Source organism: Coregonus lavaretus, assembly GCF_964263955.1.
Source record: "Coregonus lavaretus genome assembly, contig: HAP1_SCAFFOLD_3637, whole genome shotgun sequence".
Lineage (NCBI taxonomy): Eukaryota > Metazoa > Chordata > Actinopteri > Salmoniformes > Salmonidae > Coregonus > Coregonus lavaretus.
In genome coordinates, this window is record NW_028159717.1 from 19,685 (window position 1) to 44,283 (window position 24,599).

A 24,599-nucleotide genomic window follows, 5' to 3' on the forward strand; every position below is an offset into this window, starting at 1 on the left:
GGCAGGTGCACAGCACATGAAGGTAAAATGCCTAGTGCATTGACAATGCTGCTTCATTCGCCCATTTTGAAATGAATTCTACAACTTTATTAGTTTCATCTGTCCCAACTGAACTGCCTTCTTGCTGCTGAAAGAAAACAATATGATAGAAGTGAGATGAACAGAAATCTCCCTGTCGTTCTCAATGCTTTTATTGGATTTTTTCCTCAATATATGACTTGTTGATCACGATTAATGTAAGTTAATTCCACTGGTCCTTTCAAACTGAATCTTCCTAATCACTTGGCCTTTATGTTGTTGTTGTTGTTGTGTGCGAGGCTTGTGACAAACTGAGCCTGTGTGAGCCAGGACAGACAGGGGATGCATGGTGGCTGATTGGTGAGGCACGTATTCATCAGGGATGTTGACAGGACAGATGAGCTCACGTGGTGAGGCTGCATCTAGCCTGGGTGCCAGTCGGGTTCTGCTCTCTTGCCAACTCCTTACGGAATTGTCATGCAAAACATGACAATGACAATGGAGTAGGCAAAAGCACAAACAGATCTGGGACCAGGCTAGGTATCATCATGGTCTAGGTGGGTCCACAGTCTCCACCATTGTTGTCCTCTTCTGTTGTGTTGTCGTGTCATATTGGGCCTGAAGTGTTTTAGCTGGAGAGAGGCTAAGCAATACTAACCCCCTCACTCTCTCAGCCGCTCTGGCTTCTCTCTTCATACACTATACCTCGTAGTGGTCCAGCATCGTCTGGGGAAAACATATCAGCCTCCCTCTCAACCAACCAGTCTGTTTCCCACAGCCAGCTTCTCCGTCTAATGAGAAGGGAGCATTTGTACTACGGCTCCTATTACGAGAAAACTCCACTTTTGTTGCTATCGACGCAAGTTGAAAATTGATGCACCACAAAATTACTTTACACTAACAGACAAAAAATAAAATACGAAGTTCACTTCTTTTTCAGGCGCTGCCCTGGATAGTTTGAATAAGCACATGATGGGTAGGTGATGAGATCTGTAGTTCATGAGTGTTTGATTTGTAGTTCATGAGTTCGCATTGCGTTCTCAGTCAACCGAATACTGTCGTGAAAATGTAGGTTTTCCACTTTGTGTGCACATTGAAAGGGCTCTTTGAATTGTTTAAGTAAAAAAAAAAATGTGTTCTGGTCTTTTTGTTGATAATTATCTTGTGAAAGGACCAATGCGCATTCCAGGCACATTGTACTATTCGTAGCAATTACTGATAAACTGAAAATATGCATTATTTTGTAAACACTTTTAAAAAGGTTGTGTTAAACTAAAGATAAAACAAACATACTTTTACCTCATGTCAGGGATTCCTGAAAAAAGAAAAGAGAAAATTATTTGGTTCATTCTATACCAATGGTATTTAAATATTAGCACATAGCTGTTTGTCTTTGCACAAGTAACTGTATAGTGCTATTGTTTCTCCTTTTTCTATACACATTTTTGTGTATTAAGGTGAGACAATTTTGTACTTTTTTGTGACTGTGTGTATGGTTTAGTGAAATCTATATTTGTCATTTACACCTCACCTTTCAATGCTGGGACAGAAAGAATATGAAAAAAATGAAGAAAAATATATACATTTTCAAGGTGCACTGTTCCTCTGTTTGCAGGTTAAAAAAAGATAAATCCAGTGGTAATATACCAGTTTACAGAGAAACCCTTGTTGATTTAAACATTTTGATTAGTTTTCATTCTATTATTATAATTATTATTATGATTACTATTACTACTATTACTGTTATTACATATGTATTAAAATAGAAGATAATGTAAAATATGTACAAACATATGGAAAGACCCATGGTAATGTTCTCTACTTGAAAGTCCTGATATTTGCTCTGTAATGTTTTTATTCAGTAAACATGATTTCTCTTAGTAGCAAATGCTTTATTATGACCCTCTAGGTTTTGTATCAAGACATATTTTTTCTTCTTTTTTTTGGGGGGGGGGGGGGGGGGGGGGGGCGTTGGCCTTGAATTCATTTTAATCAATAATTATATTTTATTTTCTAATGATTATTACTGAATAAACTTACACTGAAATTCTGCACTGTATGTTCATTATTGGTGCTTTGTTTATAGAGAAGTCATGCATTATGTATTGAACAGCATTTTCATAGTCTTTTACATTTACCATAAAGTAACAACACATTCCACAGTTAATATACCTTCTGTAACCTACTGTAGGTAACATACTCTGCGATCAGCCAGTTTTAAAGCTGGCTCTCATCCCATTCTGAATGTAGTATTAAAATCATACTCTGTAAAGTTTTTTGGGTTATGACAAGGTAAGAAAGTTATACAAATCTCCTTATTAAGGTATGAATAAGTCATATTCTTACAAACTAAGAGGTATATTTCATTCATGTATTTAAAAAGGCATAGAACATAATATGAGTGACACTTTATTGGTGCTGCTGGTGCCATCAGTGGATTTATCTAAATGCCTGTATGTGTTCAACTGGGGGAGACTTTGTTGTTGATGGTTGCCACAGTGGTCTGCATCTCTGACCCCTCCTCCTCAGAAGGCCATGGGTCCCTCCCACACAGCAGGAAGGGCACTGCATATCTACGGAACTGGACAAGACACAACACCATCATCACACACTGTTACTGTGACATGCATTTTGTTGTATATCAAATGGCTTCAATGTTTATAACAATGTTTAGAACAACTGTGCATGGTAAACAGCGGCTGATCAATCGCAAAATTGTATGAGATTAAGTCGCAGTGAGACAATGTTCTACCACCGGACATCAGCATGACCTGAGCTAATGGTGACTGAAATGACGTTCTAATTTTTCTCCACTAGATGGAGTCTTTGGACTGCTAACGAGTGTCTGGTTTGTGGTAAACGCGTTGCAGTGGTCATTCTACAGATTAGTGTCTAACTTTATCTGCTATCACATGTATAGGCTTATTATCATCCTTAACATTTTTTGCTTCCTATATCTGATCTTGTTTTCTATACAAACGAAGTGTTCTATTGACTGGTTCGCTGACGTCACGAAAACGATGCGCTCACTTCAAAGGGGCATAAGGACATGTGTTGTTATGGTTCTGAATGGCCAGATAGCTAGCAACAATAACAAGAAACTGCCATGTGGGGAATCGTAAGTGGCTCGTTTCAGCTCGTTTGATCTTGTTCTTGATACCATGTCTTGTTTTGAGGTGTTTTGACTGATGTCAGGTCTATGCTAATATGGCAAAAATGTGGGTTGGTTTTGTTGCTAAACAACCAACCCCTCTATACACAAGTGTAGATGAATAGAAGATGTACTGTATGTATGGGTACCAGTTTGTTCATGTAGAGGTAGATTTATATGTGTACCTGTTTTTTAATGTAGAGGTAGATTGATAAGTATACCTGTTTGTTCATGTAGAGGTAGATTGATAAGTATACCTGTTTGTTCATATAGAGGTAGATTTATAAGTGTACCTGTTTGTTAATGTAGAGGTAGATTTATAAGTATACCTGTTTGTTCATGTAGAGGTAGATTGATAAGTATACCTGTTTGTTCATGTAGAGGTAGATTTATAAGTGTACCTGTTTGTTCATGTAGAGGTAGATTTATAAGTATACCTGATGTTCATGTAGAGGTAGATTGATAAGTATACCTGTTTGTTCATGTAGAGGTAGATTGATAAGTATACCTGTTTGTTCATGTAGAGGTAGATTTATAAGTGTACCTGTTTGTTTGTGTAGAGGTAGATTTATAAATGTACCTGTTTGTTCATGTAGAGGTAGATTGATAAGTATACCTGTTTGTTCATGTAGAGGTAGATGAGAGGGTTGTACAGGGTGCTGCTCTTGGCCAGGTAGACTGGCATGGTGCCCAGCAGAGGGCTGATGTGGGCATCAGGGTGGGAGACCACCACGAGGGCCAGGGTAGCGTAGGGCAGCCAGCTGATCAGGAAAGTAACCACCATCAGAACCACCATGCGGGCCACCTTAGCCTCCGCCTTGGCTGCTGCACCCCCTTCTATACAGCCCATTGTAGAGACCTGCAACAACAACAACACAGCCAAGTAGTGGAATATGGATAGTACAGTATGGAAGACTTGCCGAATACATGACACAGACAATATGTGGTCATACAGAGCATATGTCTTGGGCTAGGATTTTTTCCTGACCATATAACCTGACCAGGAACAACTCCAAACTCCAGGCTGAATTTTTCCGGGTCAGGTCTCGAGATCAGGAAAAACTCCTGATTGGCCCTAATTATGATACACACTACAGGACTGGCACAGACGCTGTCTGAGCAGACACACCTTTAGGGCCGGGCATCTAAACTACACATTGAGTGGACCTACCTGTCTTAAGGTGTATATGAGTTTTGAGTAAGAGGCTACGATGATGAGGAAGGGCACGGCGAAACACAGCAGGAAGTAGCACAGGATATAGGACACATTATTGGGGTCACGGTTGTGCCAGTCTGGGGCGCACGACGTCCCGACGCCCTCCAGTTCGTACCTGTCATGCGTGGGTTCGTAAGGGAAGTGAAGTTTAGCCATGGTTTACTATTATAATCTGTCTGGTCTCATTACATGATACGTCATCAGTACATGCCAGTGTGGCGGATTCATGTGATGTCATTACAGTACCTTCCCCAGCCGAATAGGGGCGGGATGTTCCAGATGAGAGACCACACCCATGACAAGGCCACACCCCCAACCGCATGCTTGGTCTGGAAGGAGATTGGTCCTAGCGGCTTGCTCACCACAAACATTCTCTCTATGGCAATCAGAGCTACCGTGCACAGTGATGTGATACCTGCAGTACACACCAGCCAGACAGTACAGTACAGCAGTCATACAGTGCTCCACATAGCCTCATCGTAAAGCTAAACTCAGCAAAAAAAGAAACGTCCCTTTTTCAGGACCCTGTCTTTCAAAGGTAATTCTTAAAAATCCAAATAACTTCACAGATCTTCATTGTAAAGGGTTTAAACTCTGTTTCCCATGCTTGTTCAATGAACCATAAACAATTAATGAACATGCACCTGTGGAACGGTCGTTAAGACACTAACAGCTTACAGACAGTAGGCAATTAAGGTCACAGTTATGAAAACTTAGGACAATAAAGAGGCCTTTCTACTGACTCTGAAAAACACCAAAAGTAAGATACCCAGGGTCCCTGCTCATCTGCGTGAACATGCCTTAGGCATGCTGCAAGGAGGCATGACGACTGCAGATGTGGCCAGGGCAATAAATTGCAATGTCCGTACTGTGAGATGCCTAAGACAGCGCTACAGGGAGACAGGACGGACAGCTGATCGTCCTCGCAGTGGCAGACCACGTGTAACAACACCTGTACAGGATCGGTACATCCAAACATCACACCTGCGGGACAGGTACAGGATAGCAACAACAACTGCCCGAGTTACACCAGGAATGCACAATCCCTCCATCAGTGCTCAGACGGTCCGCAATAGGCTGAGAGAGGCTGGACTGAGGGCTTGTAGGCCTGTTGTAAGGCAGGTCCTCACCAGACATCACCGGCAACAACGTCGCCTATGGGCACAAACCCACCGTCACTGGACCAGACAGGACCGGCATAAAGTGCTCTTCACTGACGAGTCACGGTTTTGTCTCACCAGGGGTGATGGTCGGATTCGCGTTTATCGTCAAAGGAATGAGCGTTACACCGAGGCCTGTACTCTGGAGCGGGATCGATTTGGAGGTGGAGGGTCCGTCATGGTCTGGGGCGGTGTGTCACAGCATCATCGGACTGAGCTTGTTGTCATTGCAGGCAATCTCAACGCTGTGTGTTACAGGGAAGACATCCTCCTCCCTCATGTGGTACCCTTCCTGCAGGCTCATCCTGACATGACCCTCCAGCATGACAATGTCACCAGCCATACTGCTCATTCTGTGTGTGATTTCCTGCAAGACAGGAATGTCAGTGTCCTGCCATGGCCAGCGAAGAGCCCGGATCTCAATCCAATTGAGCACGTCTGGGACCTGTTGGATCGGAGGGTGAGGGCTAGGGCCATACCCCCCTGAAATGTCCGGGAACTTGCAGGTGCCTTGGTGGAAGAGTGGGGTAACATCTCACAGCAAGAACTGGCAAATCTGGTGCAGTCCATGAGGAGGAGATGCACTGCAGTACTTAATGCAGCTGGTGGCCACACCAGATTCTGACTGTTACTTTTGATTTTGCCGCCCCCTTTGTTCAAGGACACATTATTCAATTTCTGTTAGTCACATGTCTGTGGAACTTGTTCAGTTTATGTCTCAGTTGGGCCTCCTGTAGCTCAGTTGGTAGAGCATGGCGCTTGCAACGCCAGGGTTGTGGGTTCGATTCCCACGGGGGGCCAATATGAAAAATGTATGCACTCACTAACTGTAAGTCGCTCTGGATAAGAGCGTCTGCTAAATGACTAAAATGTAAAATGTAGTTGTTGAATCTTGTTATGTTCATACAAATATTTACACATGTTAAGTTTGCTGAAAATAAATGCAGTTGACAGTGAGAGGACGTTTCTTTTTTTGCTGAGTTTAGTTTGCAAATTATATTGTTGTTGTAATTAAAGGTACAGTAATTACAGATAGCGTTGCCTGAAGATGTACTCGTAAGATTGCATTGACTGATTAGCATGACAGAATCATCATGATAACTATTTTTAATTAATTAATTAAGAATTTTGATTGATTCAAAATAATGATTCAACTAGATGGCCATAAGAAACTAATTCAATTGAAACTAAATCAATGGTTCCATATTATAAAATATTATGTAAAAAGTGAACAATACAATCGTACTCTTTGAAGCATTTATAGACTTTTAATACAGTACATGTATTTTCAAATGTACACTTTACAGTAAGGCCATATTTGTAGAGAAGGAGTGATTGTCATTAATGTCTATGTGTATGTAAAACAACTTACAAAGTATGTCCCAGAGACAGTTCTGAGAGCCACTCACCAAACAGAGCCACAGAGAATCCCTCCATGACACAGCCGGTCCGTCCCAGGGAGAAGTACCCCAGAGCGTTGTTGACCACAGACAGAACCCCACCGGTCAGCGCTGTCCCCAGGTCAGCTACGGCCATGTTGACCAGGGCGTAGTTCAGAGGTTGCCTCAGCTGCTTGTTCATCAGCGACACCACTATCACCGTGGAGTTCAACACAATGGCTGGTACGGTAAACATCGCCATGACGATGGAGAGGGTGATGAAGCCAGCTCGGGGCAGGAGCTCCTCGCCCTCGGGGGGCGGTCCCAGGTAGGACGAAGTGTTGGAGAGAGAGGCTGGGAGCTGCATCATGTGTATAGAATGACCACAAGCACACACCACACAGGCTGTCACACTCTCTTAGAGGTAGTAAGAGCCTCCACACCACACACTCCAACACAAGGTCTCTCACACTCTCTTAAGAGTCTCTCAGAGCCCACACCACTCTGAGGGGAGCGAAAGGGTGTACAGACTGAGACACAGAGAGTGACATCTCTATCTGAGATTAGGTGTTCTAAATCGTGTGATGTAAAGTCCCACAGATCCCGATTTAACAAAGAGTAATTCCCTCAGGTGGGGATCCTTGATCCCACTTTACTCCTGATTGTAGAGGCGCCAGGACAAGTTGTCTCTCACAAATTGCAAGTGCCCTCACAGGAATGTGTGTGTTAAATTACTCCAGTCAAGGTGATAGGAATTTTTTTCTTCCCCGGATCCCATTTCCTTCCCTGACATCCCTGACGAAAACGAGTGTCACTCCAGAGAGGGGCTTTCTGGGAAATGTCTGATCACCTAAGCTTTTCTGCTGTCCCTGCCATGCTGTCATACACGGACACACACAAACTCTCTCTCACACACACACACACGGACACACACACAAACTCTCTCTCACACACACACACACACATGGACACACACAAACTCTCTTTCACAAACACATGGACACAAACAAACTCTCTCTCACACACGTACACATGGACACAGACAAACCCTCTCTGACACACGCACACACACACACATGGACACACACAGGGTCAGTGAAAGTTGAAAGTGTCAGCCTCAGACTAATAGGTGTGTGAGAGAGGGGAACTGCAGGTCACTATCCTCTCCTGATTGATCTGACCTGTCCAGCCTTCCTTATCTTAACTTACAATGGACCTATAACAAAGCTGTGTGTGTGCGTGCGTGCGTGCGTGCGTGTGTGTGTGTGTGTGTGTGTGTGTGTGTGTGTGTGTGTGTGTGAGAGAGAGAGAGTGAGGGGTCAATGAGTCAAGTATCATTAAATACAATTAACACTTAACATTTAAGTCATTTAGCAGACGCTCTTATCCAGAGCGACTTACAAATGACTATTCAGTGTATTTACTTACTGTAATCATTTTCACAAGATAATACTTTTTTTACGGTTTTGATTCTGTTGTCTTATGATAATCTTGGACGCTCATTTGAATATAGATGAAGAGACCGTTCTTTCCCATTTCAGCCTCCTCCCATCTATTATGTGTTGTTGTGGCTCAGATTTGCTTATCCAGGTTATTTCTTAACTACAGTAATACCACCACATAATGGATGAAATAAACCATGATAAACAGAAACACTGTGTTGTCCTGGCTGGTACACTGTGTTAGCAGCTGCTATATTTAGTCTCTGGCCTACTCTTGTTCTAAACAAGTTATTATCAAATGCATCTCTAAGTCAGAGGAATCCCCACAGAGATCCTATTAAATTACAATTTAAATAGTTACAGTATATATGTAATTCTATGGGAATCCCGCTCCTTTCTCCTGACTACCGTATACACTACCGGTCAAATGTTTTAGAACACTTACTCATTCAAGGGATTTTCTTTATTTTTACTATTTTCTACATAGTAGAATAATAGTGAAGACATCAAAACTATGAAATAACACATATGGAATCATGTAGTAACCAAAAAAGTGTTAAACAAATCTAAATATATTTTATATTTGAGATTCACCCTTTGCCTTGATGACAGCTTTGCACACTCTTGGCATTCTCTCAACCAGCTTCATGAGGTAGTCACCTGGAATGCATTTCAATTAACAGGTGTGCCTTCTTATAATAATAATAATAATAATAATATGCCATTTAGCAGACGCTTTTATCCAAAGCGACTTACAGTCATGCGTGCATACATTTTTTGTGTATGGGTGGTCCCGGGGATCGAACCCACTACCTTGGCGTTACAAGCGCCGTGCTCTACCAGCTGAGCTACAGAGGACCTCTAAAAGGAGGACCATTAAAAGTTAATGTGTGGAATTTCTTTCCTTCTTTATTCGTTTCAGCCAATCAGTTGTGTTGTGACAAGGTAGGGGTGGTATACAGAAGATAGCCCTATTTGGTTAAAGACCAAGTCCATATTATGGCAAGAACAGCTCAAATAAGCAAAGAGAAATGACAGTCCATCATTACTGTAAGACATGAAAGTAACATTTCAATAACTTTGAACTGAAAGTTTATTCAAGTGCAGTCGCAAAAACCAACAAGCGCTATGATGAAACTGGCTCTCATGAGGACTGCCACAGGAATGGAAGACCCAGAGTTACCTCTGCTGCAGAGGATACGTTCATTAGAGTTACCAGCCTCAGAAATTGCAGCCCAAATAAATGCTTCACAGAGTTCAAGTAACCGACACATCTCAACATCAACTGTTCAGAGGAGACTGTGTGAATCAGGCCTTCATGGTCAAATTCCTGCAAAGAAACCGCTACTAAAGGACACACATAATAAGAAGAGACTTGCTTGGGCCAAGAAACATGAGCATTGGACATTAGACCAGTGGATATTTGTCCTTTGGTCTGGTCCAAATTGGAGATATTTGGTTCCAACCGCTGTGTCTTTGTGAGACGCGGTGTGGGTGAACGGATGATCTCCGCATGTGTAGTTCCCACCGTAAAGCATGGAGGAGGAGGTGTTATGGTGTGGGGGTGCTTTGCTGGTGACACTGTCTGTGATTTATTTCGAATTCAAGGCACACTTAACCAGCATGACTACCACAGCATTCTGCAGCGATACGCCATCCCATCTGGTTTGGGCTTAGTGGGACTATCATTTGTTTTTCAACAGGACAATGACCCAACACACCTCCATGCTGTGTAAGGGCTATTTTACCAAGACGGAGAGGGATGGAGTGCTGCATCAGATGACCTGGCCTCCACAATCCCCTGACCTCAACCAAATTGAGATGGTTTGGGATGAGTCGGACCACAGAGTGAAGGAAAGCAGCCAACAAGTGCTCAGCATATGTGGGAACTCCTTCAAGACTGTTGGAAAAGCATTCCAGGTGAAGCTGGTTGAGAGAATGCCAAGAGTGTGCAAAGCTGTCATCAAGGCAAAGGGTGGCTATTTGAAGAATCTCAAATATAAAATATATTTTGATTTGTTTAACACTTTTCTGGTTACTACATGATTCCATGTGTGTTATTTCATAGTTTTGATGTCTTCACTATTATTCTACAATGTAGAAAAGCGTAAAAATAAAGAAAAACACTTTTTTTGACCGGTAGTGTATATAGTCTATAATATAATACTCTCTCTCTCTCTCTCTCTCTCTCTCTCTATATATATATATATATATATATATATATATATATATATATATATATATATATATATAATCTCGGCCAATCATTCTAAATCTGAGTCAGTGAAAAAATACAATGTAGAAAATCGTTAAAATAAAGAAAAACACTTGAATGAGTAGGTGTTCTAAAACTTTTGACCGGTAGTGTATATAGTCTATAATACTATATATATATATATATATATATATATATATATATATATATATACATATATATATATAATCACTTTGATAATTAACTGAGTGAGTTAGGGGTAATCCTGCTTATTTAAACAGTAGAGAATATAGAGGTTGAAAAGGTACATGCCGCTGGTGGGGATGATGGAATTCGCACTGAAATGATTGGCCCTGCCTCATGTCATACTCTACGTGTTTGTCCCAAACTAACCCTAACCATCCAGTCACAGTCTTTAGTGAAGTGTAACCCACTTGGAAGTTTTCATGTTTATCATCTAACAATGGGAATTGTTCTAACAATTAGAGTAGCTTTAAGGTACAGGTAGGTTCAGATGTTGACCTGAAATACAGGAGTTATTCCATAATAAAATGACATGAGAAAGAGCCAATCACATAAGACTATTCACAATTGGACACAACTGACTGTGGGGCAGTTTGCACAGTGATACAAAATGCCTACTAGAGAGCCAGAGAAAGTTATAATGTGAGGGGTCAGAAGGTGACTAACAGGTGGCTGGACTGGCGTTAAGCCCCATGGTATTAACAGGCCAGACAGCACAGTAAATTGTCTGTCCAGTGCATAACATTCTAAGAGGTTTAACTTTCATTAAGTCAAGACAGAGATTACGAATGTTTGGGGGTCCTGAATTAAAGTCGAGCCATGAGGACTATAAACAGCTTTCAATGCAGGACTTTCTAAACCTGTTTAATCTCGGCCAATCATTCTAAATCTGAGTCAGTGAAAAAATATTGTTTATGAAATGTAGTTGGCATGATGAGTTGATTGTTACTTGACAGACACTAGTTGGCATGATGAGTTGATTGTTACTTGACACACACTGTGGATTCAGTAGGCAGGTATAAGGTTAGTACATTTATTTCGATGTTGGGCGCATATAAACTTCCCCACTTCATAATGACAGGCGAGAAAATCAGCACCGTGGACAGCGCCTCGTGCAACTACAGTGAAATCAGAACCATGGACAGTTCTTCATTTCTACATGGGCTTCCTCTAAATTCTTGAAATATAAAATTGGGGCAATTCATCAAGAGAACTTCAATATTCTGTTCTTATCTGAGTTTAACGGGCTATATCTACCCTGTCTGTTGCCAATAGTGGAGTTTATTGGAATAAAATCCCTCGTGCTGCAATAGGCCTATCTGGCGCCGGTCTTGAGCTCAACTCGGATAAAGTGTAGCGGATTCGGATATGGAAGCTTTTATTTGGAGTCATAGTTAATTAAAAACAGTGACCCTCCTCGCGCTAGGTGTGATTGGAGCCTGGACAGAGAAGAGGCTGTGACCGCATGCCTTAGGTTGATATAGGCAATAATATACAGTTGGGAGAACAAGTATTTGATACACTGCCGATTTTGCAGGTTTTCCTACTTACAAAGCATGTAGAGGTCTGTAATTTTTATCATAGGTACACTTCAACTGTGAGAGACGGAATCTAAAACAAAAATCCAGAAAATCACATTGTATGATTTTTAAGTAATGAATTGCATTTTATTGCATGACATAAGTATTTGATACATCAGAAAAGCAGAACTTAATATTTGGTACAGAAACCTTTGTTTGCAATTACAGAGATCATACGTTTCCTGTAGGTCTTGACCAGGTTTGCACACACCGCAGCAGGGATTTTGGCCCACTCCTCCATACAGAACTTCTCCAGATCCTTCAGGTTTCGGGGCTGTCGCTGGGCAATACAGACTTTCAGCTCCCTCCAAAGATTTTCTATTGGGTTCAGGTCTGGAGACTGGCTAGGCCACTCCAGGACCTTGAGATGCTTCTTACGGAGCCACTCCTTAGTTGCCCTGGCTGTGTGTTTCGGGTCGTTATCATGCTGGAAGACCAAGCCACGACCCATCTTCAATGCTCTTACTGAGGGAAGGAGGTTGTTGGCCAAGATCTCGCGATACATGGCCCCATCCATCCTCCCCTCAATACGGTGCAGTCGTCCTGTCCCCTTTGCAGAAAAGAATCCCCAAAGAATGATGTTTCCACCTCCATGCTTCACGGTTGGGATGGTGTTCTTGGGGTTGTACTCGTCCTTCTTCTTCCTCCAAACACGGCGAGTGGAGTTTAGACCAAAAAGCTATATTTTTGTCTCAATAGACCACATGACCTTCTCCCATTCCTCCTCTGGATCATCCAGATGGTCATTGGCAAACTTCAGACGGGCGTGGACATGCGCTGGCTTGAGCAGGGGGACCTTGCGTGCGCTGCAGGATTTTAATCCATGACGGCGTGGTGTGTTACTAATGGTTTTCTTTGAGACTGTGGTCCCAGCTCTCTTCAGGTCATTGACCAGGTCCTGCCATGTAGTTCTGGGCTGATCCCTCACCTTCCTCATGATCATTGATGCCCCACGAGGTGAGATCTTGCATGGAGCCCCAGACCGAGGGTGATTGACCGTCATCATGAACTTCTTCCATTTTCTAATAATTGCGCCAACAGTTGTTGCCTTCTCACCAAGCTGCTTGCCTATTGTCCTGTAGCCCATCCCAGCCTTGTACAGGTCTACAATTTTATCCCTGATGTCCTTACACAGCTCTCTGGTCTTGGCCATTGTGGAGAGGTTGGAGTCTGTTTGATTGAGTGTGTGGACAGGTGTCTTTTATACAGGTAACGTGTTCAAACAGGTGCAGTTAATACAGGTAATGAGTGGAGAACAGGAGGGCTACTTAAAGAAAAACTAACAGGTCTGTGAGAGCCGGAATTCTTACTGGTTGGTAGGTGATCAAATACTTATGTCATGCAATAAAATGCAAATGAATTACTTAAAAATCATACAATGTGATTTTCTGGATTTTTGTTTTAGATTCCGTCTCTCACAGTTGAAGTGTACCTATGATAAAAATTACAGACCTCTACATGCTTTGTAAGTAGGAAAACCTGCAAAATCGGCAGTGTATCAAATACTTGTTCTCCCCACTGTATTCTTCCATATTATCGGCTAGCCTACTCCCAACATTAACTCTAACATGCATTTAGTCTTGCTGACTCAAACGATTTGCAATGGCAATTCATGTATGCACTGCAGTAGCCTAGTTCATGGCGTTGTGGCTATAGTCTACCCATCAAATAAAACATGCACTAAACGCTGAGTCTCTTTGGTAATCTGTAAGTAATCAAAAGGTATGCAAATGCCGTATGTTGTTTTTCCGGTGTCTAGCCCGGTTTGCAGCATGGAGAAGATCATTTTCGCCCTGTTCGACCAAAGGTAATAATTTGAACAGAAAAAAGTTATTATCCTATCGACCTACTGGTTTCATAGGCTGGCAGAGCTAACAACAGACCGGCGCGCACAAGGGTACTTTACAACAATTCATTTAGTTTTTTCTATTCTTCTGTCACTCATCTCTAGCAACATCAATAAATTGAACTGGTTGTTCCCATATAGAGTACTGATTTCAAATCACTAGCTTGTACTGCATGATGGCATGCTAAATTACACACAGAACAGTTCTGTGCATATTCATTTTGCATGCCATTCTGTTGGCTGGTTTCGTGAAAACTAGCCAACAGGGTGCACTACCCAAGTGTAGTAATGATTAATTGTGCCAGAGTCATTCTTACCAGAGACACATTTCCAGTCATTCAGCCGGTATCTTCTTGTCTTTAACTACACAATAGTCATCATAATTTGGCCTCTGTATGGTGCCACCCCTGCCATGGAACTTTTATGAACTTCCGTTTGTACCACCGCATGGTAATGCAACGCACGAGTTGAAAATATTGAACACATGAGGTACACAGAACGCACCGCAGCCTAGTGCGGGATCCCAAACGTAGCGTTGCGGACTGCTCCATTGACAATGAATGACTTCCGCCGGAACGGAGAGTTTTACACATCTTGTGGAGGTGAAGCTTTACGTCTTGATTACACCGATAATAGTACGCAACATCATCTGGATATGTGTGCAACAAAAGTTCAACATTCACCTTCTGCTACCATTTCTGTCAAGCCGTCTTCGCATACAGTTTGACACATACGTTCGATAAATCCAATGTATGCACCACACAGAACGCACTGCAACTGCCTCTACAACGCAATGCTGCAAGGCAAACGCAGCGTTCCATTGGAAATGAATGTACTTCTGGTGTACCAAAATGCAATGACATTGTCGGTGTGATCGAGGCGTTAGACTACCAATGGCTTAGAATGACAAACGTTGATCTTTGATTAGCATAATAAACGCTTAATCAGTCATGTCGATTTAATGTCAGCTGTGCATATTGCATTGGTCTATCGTTTCATCCACCACCGACTTGAAAGACAACGAGCAGGCCAGACGGTGCAATCTGCCTCAAACAACAAAGCATCGTTCATCTGGAAGTCTGTAGGAAGAAAAGGCAATATAGGTATAGCACAAACTCTCATGCTGACTTTTGGAATGTCCGCTCCATAGTGAAAGTTTCGCATTTTACATTTCCACCTTTTCACGCTCTTTCTGGGGTTCTCACAACGTGATGTAGGATACCCCACACAAACATTCTGGTGCTCTTCGCTCCCTCTCTCTGGCACCCTGCTTCAGGCTCTTTGCTCTACCGGCAACTCATTATCCCTCCTCAGTGTTCCTTCCCTGTGAAAGCAGCTGAGGTGGGGGGTTTTTTTATTTGGGGCAAAAGGCTGAGATCCGCAAATCTCGGGTAAATCCCCAGAAGAGAATATAGCAATTTCCTTTTCAGACGATAACAGCAATTGCAATGTTATCACACATGGATGCCTGACGTTAGTGTCTCTCTCTCTCTCTCTCTGTTTGCCCTCTGGCGGTGAGGGGTTTGTGCCTATGTTCATAGGTCAACGCTCTCTTTCAGCACGCGGGTCCCTTCAGGAGTGACAACTGGCCCCTTGAATGCGGAACTGGCGCGAGATAGGCACCGAGAAATATGTGCTGCCGGTAACAGGGGCTGCTGCTTTTCGCGCTGAGTGCGTTTTCGGGACTAGAGAGGGACTAGCCATTGTACCAGGATCCATTTTCGGGAAGGCTCGTGAAGATGCTGTGGAATTGGAGGATCCTCTTTTCGCACGTGTGCTGCGCCAGTTTCCTTCTCTTCTGGATTATACTGGGCACGGCGGTGGTGGACGTGATGGGGTCCCAGCAAGGGATTCCTCTCTCAGTGTGAGTGGAGGGTGTCATATCTTAACTTTTTAGTTACTCGTTACACCACCTATTGTTGAGTTTTTCAGTTAGATTTCCTGAAGTGTGTAAGCAGTAGACTTGTTATAGTAAAAATTATAAACAAGCAAAAAACATCAGCATGTCATAACAATGTAACAACAACTGCATAATAATAATAATAATAATATAATAATAATAAATAATATGCCATTTAGCAGACGCTTTTATCCAAAGCGACTTACAGTCATGTGTGCATACATTTTTGTGTATGGGTGGTCCCGGGGATCGAACCCACTACCCTGGCGTTACAAGCGCCGTGCTCTACCAGCTGAGCTACTACTACTACTAATAATAATAATAATAATAATAATTCGTTTTTATTATTTATTTATTGCTGTTGGTGTCTAATAAATAATTACAAAAATAGACTTCTTTACCCTAACCCTAAGTTTATTGCTATAGATGGATCATATCTGGCATAATAATAGTGTAAGATCAACAAATGAATAATATATCAATGACATTTACACACTATTTAAATGTACAGATGTCTTTATTTAAACAGATTGTTGTCCTTCTTTTAATCAAGATGTCCTAAATAACTACTATACAAAACATTACAATAAAACCATGTTCATTTGTCGATGTTAACCCAGAGTGCTGTACTTTGGTCTGCATAGAGACACCACAGTCTACAATGTACAGTTTAAGGCTTTAGGCAACAGCTTGTATCGACTTTAGCCACATAAACCATCCATTTATAACACATCATAAACACCAAATAAACATTAATAAACAGCTACATTGAATGATATTACTTATCTACAATGTAGGTCTAGCGTATTTGACATATTGTTAATGGACGCAAATTCAACACACTTCAAAACAATGTATTTCTTATATGAGGGTCTTGTGGTTTTTTAAGAACAGGTGTATCTTCAAGAAAATAGTTTATACTTACACCAGCCATATAACACACAGACAACTTCTAGATATCAATGGATCTATGATTTCATGGTTAGAGAATTGTTTAGACATGTCTGGTGCAATTTTTATTTTCTCATTATCTGTACTGTACATTATTGAAATGTGTGTGTAATGTCACATAATCTCTTGTGTTCACCTGAACTGATATAATAACAATATAGAAATGTTCTGTTGGTTTCCAGGGTGAAGTTATGGGCCTCAGCGTTTGGTGGAGAAATTAAATCAATTTCTGCAAAATACTCTGGATCCCAGCTGCTGCAGAAGGTATCTCTTTATTTTCTTTCCTCAATCTTAATCTCATTCCTGTACACACACACACACACACACACACACACACACACACACACACACACTGTACGCTGTAATGCTGCATTTTCATCTAATGGCTGCTGACACATTTCTGTGTCCCAGCTGAATACTGATGTGTTGTGTCAGAAAGGACTCAGGTGTGTGGATCAGAGGCCCATCTCTCTCTCTCTCTCTCTCTCTCTCTGTGTGTGTGTGTGTATGTGTGTGTGTGTGTGTGTGTGTGTGTGTGTGTGTGTGTGTGTGTGTGTGTGTGTGTGTACTGGACACATCCCATTAACCACAGCACTGTTTCTTCTCTCATCTCATCTCCAGTGCACCCTCTGAAGTAAAGAGTTTCAACCCCAGGATATAAATGCGACAAGGAGACAAATTGAATAAGAGTGTGTTGAGTGGGATGGGCTGGGATGCGTTGGAGGCAATAGGTGGGGTGCAGAGAGAGAGGGGGGAGAAGAGAGAGAGAGAGAAAGAGAGATGGGTTTTCAGAAAAAAGCCCCTAAGTGAAAGTAAATGACCACTTGGTGGCAGACGTGTGCTCTCCAGTGTGTACAGAGGTTATGGTTTGTACACTACAGCACCTGTCATCCAAGTGGAAGCAATTTACTGAACTGTCTGTTGGATAGGGTTACAGAATTATGCTATCTTTCCCAAAATTCCCAGGTTTTCCAGAAATCCCAGTTGGAAGATTCCCAGAATCAGAAGGGAATAAGCAGAAAATCGTGAATCCTCCAGCCAGGATTTCTGGAATCTTGCAAACCTAATGCTGAACCCATATCTCTGGCTGGAGTACTGTAAAAGTACAGAGTTATCTTGGCAATATGGCCATGTTTATGGGCATTTTGAAGTTTAATGACTATTTGTACTGTAGTGTACTCACTGGGCACTAATGTGCATACTTTATGGGAAAGTCTGAGTTACGGAGACGGAAAAAAATAAACATTTGGCCCTATGTGCTTACACCTGAATGTAGACAGTCATTTTATTCCAACTGATTTTATGCTCAATTTCAATTGAGCTTGAATTAAACACTGCATTTTTTCTTTTTTTTTCTTTTTATATTATTCCAGACATGCAGCAGTTTGAAATTAGTTTAATTGAAAACCAGAGATAGTCGATGACCACAGATAGAGGAAAACATGGGTCATATTCATTAGTGCACACCGTAATAAACTGTAGCAAAATGTTTTGCAACGAAAAACATTTTGCAATGAAAATGAGAGTTTTATATTTGGACAAGTTCAGGTAGTCCCTCCCTGTTTCAGTCCGTTTTCTTCCGTTTGGTTTCTAGTGAATACGACCCTGATCTGTTACATTCATACAGTGCATACTGTACTGTATGTAAGTGGTGTGATTGAGTGTGAACTCAGTGGTGATGAGGAGATAAATATCCCCATCCAGCTCCATTCATCAGCCTCTCACTGTGTGATAAGGAGGAGCTTAGCTCATCACCAGGCTGCTGCTGCAATACTCTAACATCCAACACTGTAGCAGTGTGTGTGTGTGTGTGTGTGTGTGTGTGTGTGTGTGTGTGTGTGTGTGCGTATGTAAGCACTTTCCTCATGTTCCCGTTCACAGAAGCATGACTGGTGTACAATATCTTTCATCCAATGAGCAGGCCTCTCCCACTCTGAGTGGCCAGTGTGGCGAGGTGGCGAGAGGGAGGCACGGCTGGATGGTTTTAGGGCTGATCATTAAGGATGATCATTAGGTGCTTTATTATGGGGAATTAGTAGATTTCCACACAGAGCTGAGCTGCTGTATGGGCAACAGAACAGGAGTACGAATACAGACAGGAGGTTGTGTGTGTGTGTGTGTGTGTGTGTGTGTGTGTGTGTGTGTGTGTGTGTGTGTCCTCCTTAGGCTTATGTTCGGTCAGGCCTCATCTACACATCAGTCATTACCTTAATCAATAATCCTAATCAGTTCTGTTGATGGATGGGGTTTAACCAATCCCTGATGACTGGGGAGGGCTGAGGAGGGGGGTGAGGAGGAGGGGAGGACAGGTGTGAAATGAACTGTTCCGCGCCACTGCCGGCCCACACTCTTCCTTTCCCTGGGTAATTTGTCGCCTCGTGCTGGAATTTGTGTATGTATGTGTGTGTTCTGCTCATGCATTCTCATTTCGATGCTAAACCCACCACTGGTGTGCATGGCCAAAGAGCTCTATTTTCATGTCATCTGATCAAAGCACCAGTTCCAATCCAAGTGTCTATGCCATTTAGCAAACTCCAGGTGTTTACATTTGTTGGATGACATGAAAATAGAGCTCTTTGACCACGCACACCAGTGGTGGGTTTCACGTCAAAATGAGAATGCATAAGCAGAAAATAACCTTGTACCTACTGTAAAATATGGTGGTGGATCTTTGATGTTATGGGGCTATTTTGCTTCCACTGGTCCTGGGGCCCTTGTTAAGGGCAACGGCATCATGAACTTTACCCAGTGGCCAAAAACATGGTTGCCTCTGGCAGGAGGCTGAAACTTGGCTGAAAGTGGATCTTCCATCAAGACAATAACCCCAAGCACACATCAAAATCCACAAATAAATGGTTAATTCGCCACAAAATCAACATTTTGCAATGGCCATTCTCAGTCTCCGGACTTGAAACCCATTGAAAACCTGTGGCTTGAATTGAAGAAGGCAGTCCATAAACACAGACAAAGGATATTGAGGATCTGGAAGGATTCTGTATGGAGGAATGGTCTAAGATCCCTCCCATTGTGTTCTCCAACTCATAAAACATTTTAGAAAAAGGCTCAGTACCGTTAAGATAGCCAGCAGAATATTGCAGAGTTCCCCGTCATCCGTACTCCTGTTCTGTTGTTCCTGTAGTCTAAGCGGCTAGAGCCTTCACAAATCAAAGCAAGTTTTATTTGTCACATGCTTCGTAAACAACAGGTGTAGACAAACAGTGAAATGCTTACTTACAGGCCCTTCCCAACAATACAGATAGAAAAATAAAAAAATAATAACTAGAGGAATAAATACACAATGAGTAACAATAACTCTGCTATATACACGGGCTACCAGTACCAAGTCGATGTACAGGGGTACGAGGTAATTGAGGTAGATATGTACATATAGGTAGGGATAAAGTGATTAGGCAACAGGATAGACAATAAACAGTAACAGCAGCGCAACTGATGAGTCAAAATAGTGCAAAAAGGTCTTACGGCTTGGGGGTAGAAGCTGTTCAGGGTCCTGTTGGTTCCAGACATGGTGCATCGGTACCACTTGCCGTGTGGTAGCAGAGAGAACAGTCTATGACTTGGGTGGCTGGAGTCTTTGACAATTTTTAGGGCCTTCCTTTAACCCCGCCTGGTATAGAGGTTCTGTATGGCAGGGAGCTCAGCCCCAGTGATGTACTGGGCCGTATGCACTACCCTCTGTAGCGCCTTTGCAGTCAGATGCCAAGCAGTTGCCATACCAAGCGGTGATGCAGCCAGTCAAGATGCTCTTAATCGTGCAGCTGTATAACTTTTTGAGGATCTGAGGGCCCATGCCAAATCTTTTCAGCCTCCTGAGTGGGAAAAGGCGCTGTCGAGCCCTCTTCACAAATGTGTTGGTGTGTGTTGACCATGATAGTTTATAGGTGATGTGGACACAGAGGAACTTGAAGCTCTCGACCTTGCGCCACTACAGCCCTGTCGATGAGGATGGGGGCATGCTCTGCCCTTCATTTCCTGTCGTCCACAATCAGCTCCTTTGTCTTGCTCACGTTGAGGGAGAGGTTGTTGTCCTGGCACCACACTGCCAAGTCTCTGACCTTCTCCCTGTAGGCTGTCTCATCGTTGTCGGTGATCAGGCCTAACACCGTTGTGTCCTCTTAATGATGGTGGTGGAGTCGTGCGTGGCCACACAGTCGTGGGTGAATAGGGAGTACAGAAAGGGACTAAGCATGCACCCCTGAGGGGCCCCCATGTTGTGTGTCAGCATGGCGGATGTGTTGTTGCCTACCCTCACCACCTGGGGGCAGCCAGTCAGGAAGTCCAGGATCCAGTTGCAGAGGGAGGTGTTTAATCCCAGGGTCCTTAGCTTAGTGACGAGCTTGGAGGGCACTATGGTGTTCAACGCTGAGCAGTATTCAATCAACAGCATTCTCACGTAGGTGTTCCTTTTGTCCAGGTGGGAAAGGGCAGTGTGGAATGCAATAGAGATTGCGTCATCTGTGGATCCGTTGGGGCGGTATGCGAATTGGAGTGGGTCCAGGGTGTCCAGGATGATGGGGTTGATGTGGGCCATGACCAGCCTTTCAAAGAATTTCATGGCTACAGATGTGAGTGCTACGGGGCGGTAGTCATTTAGACAGGGTGGGTTTCACTATGTAATCCGTAATAGTTTGCAAGCCCTGCCACATCAGACGAGTGTCAGAGCCGGTGTAGTAGGATTCAATCTTGGACCTGTATTGACGCTTTGCCTGTTTGATGGTTCGCCGGAGGGCATAGCAGGATTTCTTATAAGCAACCGGATTAGGGTCCCGCTCCTTGAAAGCGGCAGCTCTAGCCTTTATCCCAGTTCGGATGTTGCCTGTAATCCATGGCTTCTGGTTTGGATATGTACGTACAGTCACTATGGGGATATGGTAAACTCCGCAATGCCATCGGATGAATCCCGGAACATATTCCAGTCTGTGCTAGTGAAACAGTCTTTTAACTTAGCATCCGCTTCATCAGACCACTTCCATATTGAGTGTGTCACTCGTACGTCCTGTTTGAGTTTTTGCTTGTAAGCAGCAATCAGGAGGATAGAGTTATGGTCAGATTTGTCAAATGGAGGGTGATGGAGAGCTTTGTATGCCTCTCTGTATGTGGAGCAGAGGTGATTTAGAGTTGTTTTGCCTCTAGTTGCACAGTAGAAATGAGGGAAAACGGATTTCAGTTTTCCTGCATTAAAGTCACCGGCCACTAGGAGCGCCATCTCTGGGTGAGCATTTTCTTGTTTTCTTAAGGCCCTATACAACTTGTTGAGTGCTGTCTTAGGGCCAGCATCGGTTTGTGGTGGTAAAAAGACAGCTATGAAAAATATAGATTAAAACTCTCTTGGTAAATAGTATGGTCTACAGCTTATCATGAGGCATTCTAACTCAGGCGAGCAGAACTTTAGGACTTCCTTAATATTAGAGATCGCGCACCAGCTGTTGTTAACAAAGAGACACACACCCCCTCTCCTGAGCTTCCCTGATGCTGCCGTTCTGTCCTGCCGATGTATAGAAAAACCAGCTAGATTTATATTTACCATGTCCTTGTTCAGCTATGACTCGGAGAAACATAAGATATTACAGTTCTTCAGATCACGTTGATAGGATAGTCTCGAATGGAGCTCATCCAATTTATTCTCCAGTGATTGCACGTTCACCAATAGAACGGAGGGTAGAGGCGATTTATCCACTCTCTGAGTAGTCTCGTCAGGTATCCCGCAGCGCCGTCTCCTCCTTCTTCGGGTTTCGGGGATTTGGGCCTGGTCCAGGATAATCAATGTCTTTCACCTCTGACTTATTGAAGTAGAAGTCCTCGTCCAAATCAAGGTTAGTGATAGCTGTTCTGATGTCCAGAAGCTCTTTTCAGTCATAGGAAATGATGGCGGAAACATTATGTACAAAAAAAAGTTAAGAATAGCGCAAACAAATACACAAAATAGCACATTCCCTCCAGGGCCATTCTCTCACACAGGAGGGTGACAGCTGCCAGTGATCATAGCAATGAAATAAACAAAGATTATTGACATGCAAAAAAAAAGGGCTTTAACACCATATGTATGCATAAAAATGTATTTACATGCAACAGAAATGATTAAACCAAAAATGGATTAGAAAACAAATATTTTTAATTGTTAAACGTGACTCTGGGCAAGTTAGCTGGTCCTGCTGTTGGACGTACGTGCTGAAGTATCACCACGCAGGCCACGTTTTCAACTGTGACTGGTCAACAACTACAGCACCGCTTGAAAATAGAGCAGAATTATATTTTCTACGCCTCGGTTTAGCGGCTTTCACTGGCACGAACACCGCCGACCCCTCCATCTGGATAGAAGTTCTCCCCCCACCTAGGCTTCATTACAAATTAATGGGCCACCCATGTCGCATGCTGTCTGTTGGTGCCTTTATCTTCAAGGTGAGGTATTGAAAAGTATTGACAACAGGGGTGTCAATAATTTCTTACCCCTACCTTTTTCAGAAAAACTATTATTACTTGTTAAACCAAATCTCTCTCTAAGCAATTGTATTAGTATAAAATAATATAATTTCCCTATTTTTTTAGCAAACAATATCGCTCAGTATTTGAGTACTTTTTTTTAGACAGTCATTTTTGCTCAGCTTTATCAGGGGGTCAATAATTGCGGGCCCCAGTGTGTGTGTGTGTGTGTGTGTGTGTGTGTGTGTGTGTGCGTGCGTGCATGTGCGCATGTGTGTGTGTGAGGGACATGAGAGACATGCAGATTATACTCTGATTATTATTTTGTGTGACTGTGTGTGTTGTAATTTTTTTAAATGTCATGTTCTATTCTCTTTGTGTGTTCTGTTGGGCTTTGTTCTGTCCATGCAGGTGCAGTGTATCCTGCAGACTCAGCATTATGTGAAGTGTAGTTCATTATCCAGAAGCGCCCAAGCCTGACACGTTATTATCTTTCTCCCGTGCTTTGACTGCATTTCAATTACCCTCCAACCGTGCGTGGCCTTCACTTCCAGGCCCGCCCCCAGCCCACCCAGCAGCCAATCAGAGCCAGAGCCACAGCTTGTCAGCCAAGATAAAGCCTATCAATCATTCAATGAAACAGGATACATCTTATCAGCCAATCATCTGAGGCTTGTCAGCCCTTCTCAGAGACATGGGAGGGCGTGTTACACTGGACTCTCTGCTGGTTCCAGAGGTGCAGGGATATGAGAGCTGATGGATTTTTCTTCATCGGATGTGAAGTGTGTGTGTGTGTGTGTGGAATAAACAGATAGCACAAAGGTTCACCTTCTCTGTTACTAAAACAAAGGGCTCATTGGCTTAACCCACCTAATAAAAGCCCATTGACATGAGATGTATATTCGAAATGTTCTTGTGATCCTCTGTGACACACACACACTCTGAACCGTTTTATCGCACACACTCACTCTGGACCGTTGTACCTACTGTTTACACCCTGTATCATGTGCACCAATAGACTTTGATTTGCTTTGATTTATGATTTGTTTTTAATTGTAACATGTTCACATTCTATTGACATTTTTATCAGTGAAATGTATGATATAGTCTACAAGCCTCTCAGTGTTTATAATATTAGTATGTCAACTTTTCACAAACACCAGCTGTATTAGAGAGTTAAAACATATATTTTCTCTTTCATTTACAGAAATATAAAGAATTGGAAAAGTCTGTCCGAGTGGAAGAAATTGATGGCATGAAAGTGGTCAAAAATCTATCG

The 24,599-nt window shown here is 42.7% G+C and overlaps 1 protein-coding gene across 1 annotated transcript; it reads right to left on the reverse strand.

Annotated features, from left to right (window-relative positions):
- Positions 1-2,479: 2,479 nt before the first annotated feature.
- Positions 2,480-7,294, reverse strand: LOC311122507 (parapinopsin-like; the record flags this gene model as incomplete). The annotated part of the gene is made up of 5 exons (XM_084196850.1): positions 2,480-2,599; positions 3,786-4,028; positions 4,341-4,500; positions 4,632-4,800; positions 6,955-7,294. The coding sequence occupies 5 exons, from the start codon at positions 7,292-7,294 to the stop codon at positions 2,480-2,482; spliced, it is 1,032 nt and encodes a 343-aa protein (XP_084052976.1).
- Positions 7,295-24,599: the final 17,305 nt, after the last annotated feature.